The sequence below is a fragment of the Bufo bufo genome, chromosome 4 (genome assembly GCF_905171765.1).
Source record: "Bufo bufo chromosome 4, aBufBuf1.1, whole genome shotgun sequence".
Taxonomy (NCBI): Eukaryota; Metazoa; Chordata; class Amphibia; order Anura; family Bufonidae; genus Bufo; species Bufo bufo.
This window is the reverse complement of record NC_053392.1, coordinates 560,437,819-560,453,731: the sequence shown is the minus strand read 5'-3', so window position 1 is coordinate 560,453,731 and position 15,913 is coordinate 560,437,819. Positions and strand designations below refer to the sequence as shown.

At 39.0% G+C, this 15,913-nt stretch overlaps 1 protein-coding gene across 9 annotated transcripts in view; it reads right to left on the bottom strand.

Annotated features, from left to right (window-relative positions):
* NRXN1 (neurexin 1) overlaps window positions 1-15,913 on the bottom strand; it is a 1,679,151-nt gene that overhangs the window by 685,217 nt on the left and 978,021 nt on the right. For all 9 annotated transcript variants that reach the window (XM_040430258.1, XM_040430259.1, XM_040430265.1 and 6 more), the window contains one exon: window positions 3,180-3,353. In XM_040430258.1, the coding sequence (XP_040286192.1) occupies window positions 3,180-3,353 (174 nt within the window). The remainder of the gene's footprint in view (window positions 1-3,179; window positions 3,354-15,913) is intronic.

Sequence of the window (15,913 nt, the reverse complement as noted above, 5' to 3'; positions counted from 1 at the left end):
ACAACAAAATCAATTCTTGTTGAGGGTAGTCGAGCATCACAGAAAAGTCATCACCAAGCTAGCAAAAGAAGGGATTGCATCGTTCAAAGTTGATTAATATAACACATGTTTTGCCTAACATACTACCTATTAATCTTAGTGTCTAGTTTAAATATTATTTTAAGTTTGTGATTCCTAGTTTTCCCAATAAAAGTAATTAACATTGAAAAATTATATTTTTTTGCCTACTTTTACAAAACTGCAACCTCTACATATTATCCAATCTTCTTGAAATTTGACATATATATCATATACATCACTGAGACTCGAGGCAAAAGCAAAGTCTGCAAAAATGTTACATTTTCTTTTTTTTCCATTACAAAATGAAACACCCTTTTATATACAGGTAAAACTCGAAAAATTTGAATATCGTGCAAAAGTCCATTTATTTTAGTAATTCAAATTAAAAGGAATTGCATTAATGCAGCTTACAATTCTAATTTTGTGAAAAGGTTCAATATTCTAGGCTCCAAGTGTCACACTCTGGTCAGCTAATTAATCCATACCTCCTGAGCAAAGGGTACCTCAAAATTGTGACTTTGGAGTTTCATAAGCTGTAAGCCATAATCATCCAAATTATAACAAATAAAGACTTGAAATATCTCACTTTGCATGTAATGAGTCTATCTCATATGTTAGTTTCACCTTTTAAGTTGCAGTACTGAAATAAATGAACTTTGCACAATATTCTAATTTTTCGAGTTTCACCTGTATAGAAATATATATATATATATATATATATATACATATATATATATATATATATATATATATATAATCATACTTCTGATACATATGAATGCATAATATTTGAGAAACTAACTACTACTGATGTCTTAGCTATAATATATTTACATATATTATAATGTATTATATTTTCTAAATATATAATATATGTAAATATATTATGGCTAAAAACTTTTATATATGGGAGAGGGAGAGCATACTGACTCCATGCAGATGTTGTCCTTGGTCGGATTCGAACCTAGGACCCCAGCGCTGCAAGGCAGCAGTGCTAACTACCATAATAATTACCAGAAATAATGTAATTTAAAGTATTTTCATGCATTCTACCCAAATAATTTTAAAATACATTATTTTTTTTTAAAGGGAACCTGTCACCATGATTTTTTGCATAGAGCTGAGGACATGGGTTGCTAGATGGCCGCCAGCACATCCGCAATATCCAGCCCCCATACCTCTGTGTGCTTTTATTGTGTAAAAAAAAAAAGATTTGATACATATGCAAATTAACCTGAGATGAGTCCTGTCCCTGAGATGAGTCAGGGACAGGACTCATCTCAGGTTAATTTGCATATGTATCAAATAATTTTTTTCTTACACAATAAAAGCACACAGAGCTATGGGGATTGGATATTGCGGATGTGCTAGCGGCCATCTAGCAACCCGTGTCCTCAGCTCTATACCCAAAATCCCGGTGACAGGTTCCCTTTAACAAAAATAATGTATTTTTAAATTATTTATTTGGGTAGAATGCATGAAAATACTTGAAATTACATTATTTCTTTGGTAGTTAGCACTGCTGCCTTGCAGCGCTGGGGTCCTAGGTTTGAATCCGACCAAGGACATCTGCATGGAGTCAGTATGCTCTCCCTGTGTTTGCGTGGGTTTCCTCAGGGTACTCTGGTTTCCTCCCACACTTCAAAGGCATACTGATAGGGAACTTAGATTTTGAGCCCCATTGGGAACAGTGTGATGCTAGTGGCTGTAAAGCGCTGTGGAATATAGTAGCGCTATATAAGTGTGTAAAATAAATAAAGTGCTGTATATTTCACTTCAGTTGCCATGGAAATACCATATGTCTGAATGCACTTAAATTTTTTAATATGCTACATGACGAAGATAAAAGTTGTGTAAAACTGTATTTCCATAATAAGGTCATACTATCTATAAAAATGCTAAATATAAATGTTATATGTTAGAATAACTGAATATGATTTTATTTTGGTATATACCCTAAAAGGTCTCTGCACTCTGTAGTGCCCTCTATACTCTACTCTAAGTCTTTGGCCACTTAGGCTTTACCCGTTTTAACAATTGCTTCTGCATATTACTGGGCTGTACAACAGAAGTTGGCAAGACCACACCCCTTCTCTGACATCACTCAGTGTTCACCAGCTGCACCAAACATATTTCCTGCTAGTTACTATTTCTTTTAAAGGGGATCTGTCAGCAGATTTGTACCTATGAAATTGGCTGACCTGTTACATGTGCGCTGAAGGCAGCTGTGTTGGTCCCATGTTCATATGTGCCCGGATTGCCAAGAAAAATCATGAGAGCAGAGCCTCTAGGTGGCAACGCCCCGTTTGTTAAAACATAATTTTTATTGCAATGTGGTACATATGAACATGGGACTAACGCAGATGCCTTCAGCTGCCAAGCGCACATGTAACAGGTCAGCCAGTGTCATAGGTATAAATCTGCTGACAGATGCCTTTTAAGAAATGTGACCTTTTGGTGAAATTACCATATAACTATTTTATGAACCCAAATATTAAAGTCTGTGTCCAAATTACAATATTTGAAAGCTAAATATTTGGATTTTTTTAACTTATTAAAATGAATCTTGATTTAATATTTGTCGGTAAAACCAATTGCATTGCTAAGAGGTTAGGACAAAACTATACACAAAAGATGGCATGGTAGAAAATAAAAACAACATTTCAGACACATGAGAAATAAATTTATTTTTGTAAATGAAGGGAAAAATCCCAGCAAATAAAATGGAAACATAAAAGCAATGATGTATGAGAATAACATGTATAAATGATAATGTAAAAACTTAACAATAAAAACCACAATATAAACAATAATATCATGATAAATGATATGATAAATAACAAAAAAAAAAAAAGAAGGAGAAAACACCTTACAGTAAAATTCTACATATTGGCACAATAAGTGAACATAAATATTTCAATCAATGGACATAAATGATGGTGAATCAAAAATTTGCAACAAAAAGAAAAACCTCATGAGAATTGCCCTTTATCAAAGGATGATTGAATATAGTACATATAAAGTGGATATTACAATTGCTAAACAAATTGACTGTCTCACACTAATGGACGAATTACCATTTTCAGAGGTAGTGTGATTAAAATAGTAGATAGATGTACCTTCACATCCTCTTTCTATTTGCCCGTTACACAAAAGAGCATCTGAGATCAAGTCTGGAAGACGTCCATTTAGATCAACAGAAGCGAGGCAGCCCTGGAATCCTTCCTTGGCGTGGACGAGCTTTGGCAATGTTTTGTACGTTTCTTTGGCAACACCTCCTATGTATAGGTCACCTTGCAGGAAAAAAAGGAAAATATTCATAAAGGGACAAAAAATGATCAATTATAATGCATTCTTAAGTGATACTGTATAACCACAAAAATTGTTCCAAATTGACTATATTTTGTTAATATCTGTGTAACAAATATGAAGGATGTCCCCATTTCATGTCATTCAGTAATCTCTTCATGACTATAACAGCAATTAAGAAAAATATAATTATATAACAGTAGTTAAAAGGAACCTCTCACGTTAAACATGGTGTCTTATCTGTGGGTGGAATGTTATAGTGCAGGGAAAGTTGAGAACATTCAGTATATTGTTTTGTAAGGGAAAAATCATTGTAAAAACCAAAAACAACTAAGTTATAGACTTAAATCCCAGCCCATTCTAGGTTTATGAGTCCAGTAGGCGGATTCAATCTATGATTGGCAGCCTTTCCTGTATGAGCATACATAGTGGCAGCTGTCAATCACTGTCAGGGGCGGTTTGGCCATAGACCTTACAGGAAAAATACCTGGTGGACCGATGCCCAGGAAGCCACCTGAGTCCTCCTCATGGCCGGACAGTGGATGTTTTTGGGGATGTATTTTGTGCTGTTGGCAGCAGTATTTCGTGATGGACTGTGGTATTTGGTCTGTTAAGGGGTTGTATAATGTGCCACAATATGGTATTGCTGGCCCGCCTACATGTGTTGGCCCTGCCTTCCATCAATTCGGACCCAACTACAAAATGGGGTCTCTTTTAGTATTTTTTCCAGAGCCACTTAAAGTTTCCAGTCCACCCTCGATGGCTGCCCATTGGACACATAACTTCAGAGTGTGCAGAGGCTTCTCTCATAAAGCTAAACAGGATTTGTTCACATAAAATTGTACACCCCTTTAATATGTTTTCAAAATATTACCCACGTATGAACGGAAAAATATTTTCCTTTTGCATATGGTCATAAGGTGATATATATATATATATATATATATATATATACACTGCGTGCAGAATTATTAGGCAAATGAGTATTTTGACCACATCATCCTCTTTATGCATGTTGTCTTACTCCAAGCTGTATAGGCTCGAAAGCCTACTACCAATTAAGCATATTAGGTGATGTGCATCTCTGTAATGAGAAGGGGTGTGGTCTAATGACATCAACACCCTATATCAGGTGTGCATAATTATTAGGCAACTTCCTTTCCTTTGGCAAAATGGGTCAAAAGAAGGACTTGACAGGCTCAGAAAAGTCAAAAATAGTGAGATATCTTGCAGAGGGATGCAGCACTCTTAAAATTGCAAAGCTTCTGAAGCGTGATCATCGAACAATCAAGCGTTTCATTCAAAATAGTTAACAGGGTCGCAAGAAGCGTGTGGAAAAACCAAGGCGCAAAATAACTGCCCATGAACTGAGAAAAGTCAAGCGTGCAGCTGCCAAGATGCCACTTGCCACCAGTTTGGCCATATTTCAGAGCTGCAACATCACTGGAGTGCCCAAAAGCACAAGGTGTGCAATACTCAGAGACATGGCCAAGGTAAGAAAGGCTGAAAGACGACCACCACTGAACAAAACACACAAGACTGGGCCAAGAAATATCTCAAGACTGATTTTTCTAAGGTTTTATGGACTGATGAAATGAGAGTGAGTCTTGATGGGCCAGATGGATGGGCCCGCGGCTGGATTGGTAAAGGGCAGAGAGCTCCAGTCCGACTCAGACGCCAGCAAGGTGGAGGTGGAGTACTGGTTTGGGCTGGTATCATCAAAGATGAGCTTGTGGGGCCTTTTCGGGTTGAGGATGGAGTCAAGCTCAACTCCCAGTCCTACTGCCAGTTTCTGGAAGACACCTTCTTCAAGCAGTGGTACAGGAAGAAGTCTGCATCCTTCAAGAAAAACATGATTTTCATTCAGGACAATGCTCCATCACACGCGTCCAAGTACTCCACAGCGTGGCTGGCAAGAAAGGGTATAAAAGAAGAAAATCTAATGACATGGCCTCCTTGTTGACCTGATCTGAACCCCATTGAGAACCTGTGGTCCATCATCAAATGTGAGATTTACAAGGAGGGAAAACAGTACACCTCTCTGAACAGTGTCTGGGAGGCTGTCATTGCTGCTGCACGCAATGTTGATGGTGAACAGATCAAAACACTGACAGAATCCATGGATGGCAGGCTTTTGAGTGTCCTTGCAAAGAAAGGTGGCTATATTGGTCACTGATTTGTTTTTGTTTTGTTTTTGAATGTCAGAAATGTATATTTGTGAATGTTGAGATGTTATATTGGTTTCACTGGTAAAAATAAATAATTGAAATGGGTATATATTTGTTTTTTGTTAAGTTGCCTAATAATTATGCACAGTAATAGTCACCTGCACACACAGATATCCCCCTAAAATAGCTAAAACTAAAAACAAACTAAAAACTACTTCCAAAAATATTCAGCTTTGATATTAATGAGTTTTTTGGGTTCATTGAGAACATGGTTGTTGTTCAATAATAAAATTAATCCTCAAAAATACAACTTGCCTAATAATTCTGCACTCCCTGTATATATATATATATATATATATATATATATATATATGGTCTTAAAATTTAAATGTCAGTACAAGAAAAAAAACTGCGACCAGAAGTTATGACAAAAAAACAAACAGGTAAGTTACTAAAAGTTAAAATACAGTCATGAGAAGATCAATCGACCAAAGACTGATTGACTCCCAGATGTGATAAATGTTTTTCCTCCTGCAGAACCAGCAGCTGAGAAAGGTGAATCTCCTTCTAGCGAGGTTCTGAGGGTTATGTCTTTACCACACATAATCAAAAGGAGTCAGACAGATTTTGTAAGAAGCCAAATGTCAGGGTTAAAACATTATTTACTAGGCTCCAGGGAGGCAGGCTTGAAAGTTGACTCTGTAGTCCTATGCTTCCTTCTGCCCGGCTGTAAACTTACTGAAGTTAATATTGTTTATAAGCCATAGATAAAGGTTAAGTAACACACTAAAAACACATGAAAAAATGAAGAGAGACAACCACATGGAGCCAAAGAACGAAAATGAAATAGTGGGCATACTGTGCTGGGAAAAAAATGAAAAACTGGTTGCCTTCTTATGATGGTGGAAATCTGTCTTCACATACTGTACATTGCAATATACAGTGTTTTCTGTTCAATTTGTATACATTGAGATATGTAGAGAGATGCAACTGCAGTACCCCAGACGAGGGGACTGTTCATGTTAAATAATATTATGCAATGATATTTAATGCTCTTTTATAGGTTCATATCTTAATTGTAATATATCCAGCATAGCTTTTGAATGTATGAGATGGGGTTAATTACCCTGACACAGCCCCTGCAAGAGGTTGGGTGTGGATCTTGGATCCTCCCCTAGTTTGCAGTTTGCAGAAGAAGAAGTGAGAGGAAGCTCCATGTGTTCCACTCCTCACAGAACTGAACCAAAGATCCAGAGAGTCACCTTCACTGAGAATTATCTACTGAACAAGAAAGACCTCACCATTTCTCCAGTACTCCAAAAAGAGAGAAAGAAAGAGAAAGAAAAGAATCAAGAAGATCCAGAATTGGCATGGCTGGGCAAGCTATAGATGGTACTGTAGCAAGAGGGAGATTGCTGATACACCCTTCACACTTGGACATGGTCTGGCCAACCATATCTTTAACCCTGTATCCCGCAGCCCAAAATTACAGCCACCATTGCAAAAGTAATATTACCAGCCATAAATTCTGCAGAGAGAGACTGGGAAGATAAAGAAGAAAGAGTACTATAGTTCCCATCCTTACTCATATCCATACATTGCTATCTGAGAGGGTTTGCATTGTGATCAATTGTGTTTTGATACTGTTGGATGTACTACAGCTGCTACTCTGCACAAGAGAGATGTTTACTTCATGCCACTGGTCTGGTTACTGACTTCTACACCATATGCTGGCCATTGCATCCTAGACCTCCTGCCTTGCACCCAAACTAAGCCACAAGGGCACCCCAACTACCATCAGGCAGAAGCCCCAACATTAGCGTATGCCCCAAAGGAAAATAGGGTGCACCCTCCTAACACTGTCCTGACTCTAGGGAGCATAGGTGTGAGGAAAGCCACTGTGATTGACTGTTATAGCCAGAGTCACTACCACTCCAATACTCTGCTTCACTCCTCCTGAGCTTGCAGCACAACATTAAAGCGGTATCTTTATGTGTTTCATCCTCTTCAGGGTTTATTTGCACACAGTCTACGTTATAGTGGCGGCACAGTATACTTATAGCTGTTTGTCCCATTTAAGTGAATAGGAAAGGAAGCTGTAGACTGAAAAGAATATTCGACACCCAAACTACTCTGTATCCACAGACATACCAAAGGAGTGGTGAAAACCTTAATAACCTACAACTTTTTTTATATTAAATTTACGTAAAAATTAGTGTATAAATGATAAAATATAAATTATTTAATAGCATCATTCTACTAAATATATATATTTTTTTATAATTGTCTTCTATTAAAAATAGGAAGGATGAACAATTATTTTGCAGTTTTGTAAAGAAGGGGAAAAAAGTAAATAAAGCTGCTACAAAGAGACATATTACTATAGCAACAGCTGAGACAGCAGGTTTGAAATCACCAAAACTTTATTATATGCTTCAGCAGTCAGCGCTTGAATAAACAGTGCATGCCTATTTAGTGAGGTTCATAGATGACCTTCATCCGCTAAGCATGATACAGAGGCCAGTTATCCATACACTTGGAAAATCATCTCAAGGTCTATGATAATAAACAATGTAGCTTTATTACTTGTGTACAGTGACATGAAACACAGCTGGAAACCAGAATTATCAGCTAAATAATGCATTTGGTATAAACATGAACAGCCAGATTTGAAGGTGGAAATAATGTGGATGACTTTTCTGCATAGGTTGCCAAAATGCCAAAAAAGTAAAAATACAAAAATACAAAAATATATCTAAAAGTAGCTTTTGAGAACAAAAAAATCAACAACCCATAAAATATATATGTTAATTAATTAGAACAATTCATAGGATTTTAGAGGTACTTGATTATGGACTGTAAGTACATAACCCATATACCCCAGGGTAGACTGATTTTCTCCTAATCTATGTGCAAATACCATATTTTTGGGACTGTAAAATGCACCTATAATTGGAAGCATAAAAATAGGAAATACAATGTTCACTGTATATATTCTATGGGTGATCTAAAGTTGATATGGTACAGATAGAGTACAAAAGTCAATGCCTCATAACATTGCCAGGCACAGTGCCTCCTGACTATGCCAGCCATAGTACTACATCATATTGCGACAATGCCCCATTACTAAGAGACTGAATTAGTCTGTAACACACCTTCTAAATAATTACAATCTTAAGCTGCATCTCTGCATTTTCAAACTGGCTGCTGTGCATCAGCACAAGCCCTCCACGAGCTTAACAGGAAGTCAAGGCATGTACAGCTAATTTCCATGACAGCAGAAAAAAAAAAAAAGTATAAATAATGAGGGAAACCTAACGGATAATTATTAAATGTATATTTTCCACCATTTCTCACAAAGTCATAATTGTTAGATCACTGGGGTTCAACCACTAGGTCCCCTACCAAATGTTGCCTTCATTGGATAGGCACAATGCCCTCCATGAATGTGTTTTTGTATGTAAACATTATCATCAAGATCACCAGCATCAGGAGTGAATAGAAAGTTAGACTGTCCATAGACCTATAGAACATTATATTTATCTGTTACTGAAGAAGCCATTTAATCTTGTTGCAGATATAGTGATTTCAGTCACTACCCTTTAACACAAAACAAACTGCAATAAAATGCACAAAACTCCCATCTATTAATGAATTCCCAACCTTTTGGAAGTCTATGCAAAAAGAAAATAAATGTTCGTCTGCTATGAACAGAAGTGGATTTGCACCATTATTGATGCCAATTCCTGGAATAAATTATGATAAACCTGTTTGTTCTTGGGAGGACATGCCCATCTGTTAAACCTGTCAACTTCTCTTATTACTTTTAAAAAATGACAAAAGGGCAAAAAATCACTGGCCCATATTTACTAATCCTAAAGATGGGATAAGCTTAGACCGGCTCTCTAGACCTGCACCAGATTTATCACAGGGGCTCAGACTGGATGATAAATGGGGTGCAGGGATAGGCACTTTTATCTAACTCTATACCAACTATTATACCCACTTTGAGACAGATTTTTACACCAGACTGTCGCTCAATTGTGATGCAAAATGGCTCAACCTAGGCCCTTCCCCTTTCCCACAAACTCCACCTTTCTCAATAGCCCCACCCACTTGTGGAATGTGTCATAAAAAGTGTAGAAGTCCTAGATGCATCAAATTGCACCAATTTGTGCCACTTTTAAGACCAAATCTTTAAGCAGACACACTAGTAAATCTAGCCCACAATTTTCTGTGGCTTACATCAAAATTTGTCAATATATATATATATATATATAGCATTTCCCCTATTTATGTTGTATTTAGCCCATATGTATTTATAGCGAGGGAGACGACTATGGAAGATGTTCAGGGTGGGCCATTTATAGGGATACACCTTAATAAAATGGGAATGGTTGGTGATATTAACTTCCTGTTTGTTTCACATTAGTATATGTGAGGGGGGAAACTTTTCAAGATGGGTGGTGACCATGGCGGCCATTTTGAAGTCGGCCATTTTGAATCCAACTTTTGTTTTTTCAATAGGAAGAGGGTCATGTGACACATCAAACTTATTGGGAATTTCACAGGAAAAACAATGGTGTGCTTGGTTTTAACGTAACTTTATTCTTTCATGAGTTATTTACAAGTTTCTGACCACTTACAAAATGTGTTCAATGTGCTGCCCATTGTGTCGGATTGTAAATGCAACCCTCTTCTCCCACTCTTAACACACTGATAGCAACACCGCAGGAGAAATGCTAGCACATGCTTCCAGTATTCGTAGTTTCAGGTGCTGCACATCTCGTATCTTCACAGCATAGACAATTGCCTTCAGATGACCCCAAAGATAAAAGTCTAAGAGGGTCAGATCGGGAGACCTTGGGGGCCATTCAACTGGCCCACAACGACCAATCCACTTTCCAGGAAACTGTTCATCTAGGAATGCTCTGACCTGACACCCATAATGTGGTGGTGCACCATCTTGCTGGAAAAATTCAGGGAACGTGCCAGCTTCAGTGCATAAAGAGGGAAACACATCATCATGTAGCAATTTCACATATCCAGTGACCCCCTTAGACTTTTATCTTTGGGGTCATCTGAAGGCAATTGTCTATGCTGTGAAGATACGAGATGTGCAGCACCTGAAACTACGGATACTGGAATAATGGTAAATAACACATGGTAAATAACTCATGAAAGAATAAAACCGTTAATAAAACCAAGCACACCATTGTTTTTCTTGTGAAATTCCCAATAAGTTTGATGTGTCACATGACCCTCTTCCTATTGAAAAAACAAAAGTTGGATTCAAAATGGCCGACTTCAAAATGTCCGCCATGGTCACCACCCATCTTGAAAAGTTTCCCCCCTCACATATACTAATGTGCCACAAACAGGAAGTTAATATCACCAATCATTCCCATTTTATTAAGGTGTATCCATATAAATGGCCCACCCTGTATAATTAAAAGGCTCTAACTTTGCAAAAAACTTTTTATATGTAACACAGACATATCAAAGTTTAGATCAGTGGGGGTCCCTATAATGAAGGGGCAATCAGACCACCACTGATCTAAACTTTTGATGTGTCTGTGTGACACATCAAAAGTTTTTTTAAAAGATAGAGCCTTTTAATTATACATCTTCTACAGTCGTCACCCTCGCCATAAATTTTGCTTATTGGTGTTAGACTTTATTTTCTAAACTTAGTAAAGTGTTTTTCTTGACTTTGCCACAGACATGACAGACTTAACTTGGCGAAGCTCCAGTTTCTCTGAGCATTTCACAGTTTTGCTGTGTAGTTGGAAACTTTGCTTAAAGAACAATTGTTCCATAAGGACGTGTTCAGCTACATTTGTAACTCTTGTGCGCTTATTGATTTAATGCTAGTTTAAAGACACATTATAAACTGAGGCCTTGAACTTTTTGTATACTAATTAACCTTAAAACGTAAGCTTTTTAGGTGACAAGTAGTGTTGATCGAGCACCAAAGTGCTTGGGTGCTCGGGTGCTCTGGCCGAACACATCGGAAGTCAGTGGAAGTCAATGGGAGAACTCGAGCATTAAACCAGGCACCCCCTGCTTTAAAGAGGAGAGTGTGCCTGGTTCATAAGAAAAGGTCAGAAATTGATAGAAACACCACCAAAATGCTTCCGGAACAGCATGGGGTGGATGTCTGGATGCATCTTGGACTCTGAGGTCACTGCTGGGAATGATGTTGTCCGAGTAGTACGCCACTTTTACAGACTGACAATAATATGAAAAAAACCGAAGATAAAATCGAAGCATTGTTTCCTGTATATTTACTTGTAAAAAAAGTGCAAGTGCTGCCTAAAATTACAAGGAAGGGGCACTCCTATACAACCTGTATATCACATAAAGGAGTGCCTCATTCACATTGTGGTACAATTGTTCGTGTAGTAGGACTCCTACACTCATAAAGCCTATGCACTAAGTGAAAGGGCATTCAAAAATTTCAAGGAACCGGCACTCCGATACACCCTTTGCTACACATAAAGGAGGGCATCATACACAGCCTTGAAATATTATGATTGATGGCCTGCTGGTGACCCTCAAAAACATTTGGAGCAAGGGCCTGCTGATCTGACCATCTAAAACATTATGGGCGAGGGCCTGCTGCCGCTTTGGTGACTCTAGATAACCTGGGGCCGATCACATGTCCCCTAGATAACCTGGGTCCCCGTGACAGATGTCTGCCCTATCAACTTTTAATGTTATTTTCAGCTCAAACCATGGTGACCACAGGTAACGGTGAATCAGTGTTCGATTCCGGAGAGGGAGCCTGAGAAACGGCTACGTCTACCACATCCAAGAAAGGCAGCATGCGCACAAATTACCTATTAGGTATAAATAGGTGAGGGCCTGCGTGCGATCTGACCCTCTAAAACATTATATGTGAGGGCCTGCTGGTGAGCTGACCCTCTAAAAAAATTATATGCGAGGGCCTTTAGATGACCTGACCCTGTAAAACATTTTAGGTGCAGTCCTGCTGGTGAGCTGACCCTATAAAAGATTGTAGATGAAGGCCTGCTGGTGAGCTGACCCAGTAAAAAATTATATGTGAGGGCCTGCTGGTGAGCTGACCCTCTAAAATGTTGTAGGTTAGGACCTGCAGATGAGCTGACCTTTTAAAAAATTGAATGCGAGGGCTTTCAGGTGAGCTGACCTTGTAAAAGATTGTAGGTGAAGGCCTGCTGGTGAGCTGACCCTGTAAACATTATATGCGAGGGCCTGCAGCTGAGCTGACCCTCTAAAAAATTATATGCGAAGGCCTACAGATTAGCTGAACCTGTGAAAGATTGTAGGTGAAGGCCTGCTGGTGAGCTGACCCTGTAAAAATTATATGCGAGGGCCTGTTGGTGAGCTGACTCTGTAAAACATTGTAGGTGAGGGCCTGTTGGTGAGCTGACCCTGTAAAAAATTATATGTGAGGGCCTGCTGGTGAGCTGACCCTCTAAAATGTTGTAGGTTAGGACCTGCAGGTGAGCTGACCATCTAAAAGATTATATGTGAGAGTCTTCAGGTGAGCTGACCCTGTAAAAGATTGTAGGTGAAGGCCTGCTGGTGATCTGACCCTGTAAAAAATTATATTGGAGGGCCTGCAGGTGAGCTGACCCTGTAAAACATTGTAGGTGAGGGCCTGCTGGTGAGCTGACCCTGTAGAACATTATATGCAAGGGCCTGCTGGTGAGCTGACCATCTTAAAAATTATAGGCGAGGGCCTGCTGGTTAGCTGACACTGTAAAACATTGTAGGTGAGGGCCTGCTGGTGAGCTGACTGTCTAAAAAATTATATACAAGGGCCTGCAGCTGAGCTGACCCTGTAAAACATTATATGTGAAGGGCGTATATGCAACAAATAAGCATGTTGATATGATGGAAGAGGAGAAGGAGGATGAGAAAAGGAAGATTCAACCATATACTCTTGTTTGTGGTGGAAGGGGAGCATGGGAGTACAGTGTAATAAGTACATTATAAACAAAAAATAGTGGTAGGTTGTGGTGGCTCACTAGCAAGTAGTTAAGGTATGGTGCTGCAAGCTCATAGAGGGAATCACCCCACCCTCTCTTAAAGGCAAATGTAGTAATAGAGTAATGAGCGAGCACTCATACACTTGGCAACCAGATTGACATGTGCAGAAAATATTTATTATATCCCCATAAAATACAAGTAATAAAATTTATAAGAACAATGTAGCAATAATATACAACATTACAATCACATATATTGTGGTAGATATGATCAACACTATATTCATATGACTCAATAGTGTCGATAAATTCAATAATATATATCACACCAAGAAACTTCAAGTATATGCTGTTATTTGGGAAAGAGGGGGTATTATCTTCTAGCGCTCTATCCCAATTTGGGAAACTGAATGTCACTGAAAATGTTGTAGGTGTATTCACTGGGAGCGCAACATGTTCATAAAGTGTCCACAGGAATCCTGATAATGTGAAAAGTCTCTTATAGCATATCCTTTTATGGTCGATATGAGCTTTGGATTGAAGAAAACTTTAAATCGATATTTGGCTTACCGTCTAGCGTCTGCTGTCTCCCTATTGCTTCAATGGAGCTTTAAATATTTGCCGGCTTATTCAGTCGCTCCATACAGCAAGCTGGTTTAAATTTCGCGGGAGTTCCAAAGATCGCGGGAGTTGCCACTCTGTTCCGCAATTTCCTTTGGTGCAGCTTTCGACGATAAGAATAGTTAATCCTTTACTGTAGAGATTTTCTTCTGTATGGCCATACAGTATTATCGGAGGCTTTTCAATGCAGGTACATCACTTGTTTCACCATACGCGTTACGGGTAGATTCACTCTCCCTTCCTCAGTGGACCACTGAGGAAGGGAGAGTGAATCTACCCGTAACGCGTATGGTGAAACAAGTGATGTACCTGCATTGAAAAGCCTCCGATAATACTGTATGGCCATACAGAAGAAAATCTCTACAGTAAAGGATTAACTATTCTTATCGTCGAAAGCTGCACCAAAGGAAATTGCGGAACAGAGTGGCAACTCCCGCGATCTTTGGAACTCCTGCGAAATTTAAACCAGCTTGCTGTATGGAGCGACTGAATAAGCCGGCAAATATTTAAAGCTCCATTGAAGCAATAGGGAGACAGCAGACGCTAGACGGTAAGCCAAATATCGATTTAAAGTTTTCTTCAATCCAAAGCTCATATCGACCATAAAAGGATATGCTATAAGAGACTTTTCACATTATCAGGATTCCTGTGGACACTTTATGAACATGTTGCGCTCCCAGTGAATACACCTACAACATTTTCAGTGACATTCAGTTTCCCAAATTGGGATAGAGCGCTAGAAGATAATACCCCCTCTTTCCCAAATAACAGCATATACTTGAAGTTTCTTGGTGTGATATATATTATTGAATTTATCGACACTATTGAGTCATATGAATATAGTGTTGATCATATCTACCACAATATATGTGATTGTAATGTTGTATATTATTGCTACATTGTTCTTATAAATTTTATTACTTGTATTTTATGGGGATATAATAAATATTTTCTGCACATGTCAATCTGGTTGCAAAGTGTATGAGTGCTCGCTCATTACTCTATTACTACATTATAAACAACACATTTAAAGTGCCTTTATGTTCAGGCGCTTTCCTCTGCTGGAGTCGAGAAGTCATGGTCAATGCAGGCCATGTTCATTTTTATAAGAATCAACCTGTCAGCATTTTCAGTTGATAGGCGGATACGCTTATCTGTTATAATGCCACCAGCAGCACTAAATACCCGCTCAGAAAAAAAGCTGGTGGCAGGCCAGCACCTCCAAGGCGTAGAGCGCCAATTCATGTCACATGTCCAGCTTGGACAGCCAGTAGTTCTAAGGCACTGACGGATCATTGAGGGCGTTGACACGGTCTGCTATGTACTCCTTCACCATCTTCCACAATTTTCCGCTCCTTGTGACACTAGGCCACGCGTGAGGGTGAGGGTACTGGCGGGGTGTCATGAAACTGTCCCAGGCTTTGGAGAGTAATGCCCTGCCTCTGTTGGAACTGCTGTGTGGAACTATGAACTCTGCTGACAGCGTTTTCAGATGGAAATTTTTGTAGCAATTTTTTCACAAGGATCTTCTGGTATTGCACCGTTTTGCTCGTCCTCTCCACCAGAGGAATAAGAGAGGAAAAATTATCTTTGTAGAGGGGGTCGAGAAGGGTGGAAGGGTGAACAATCAGTAATCCCGGTCGTTCGAAAGGCAGCAATGTGTGCCAGAGTACCAACAGGCAAGAATTAGCTGTCATTATCAGGAGGATCACCCTTAATCTCCTCATCCTCTTCCTCCTCTTCTGCCCACCCACACAGAACAGGTGGAATTAAACTTCC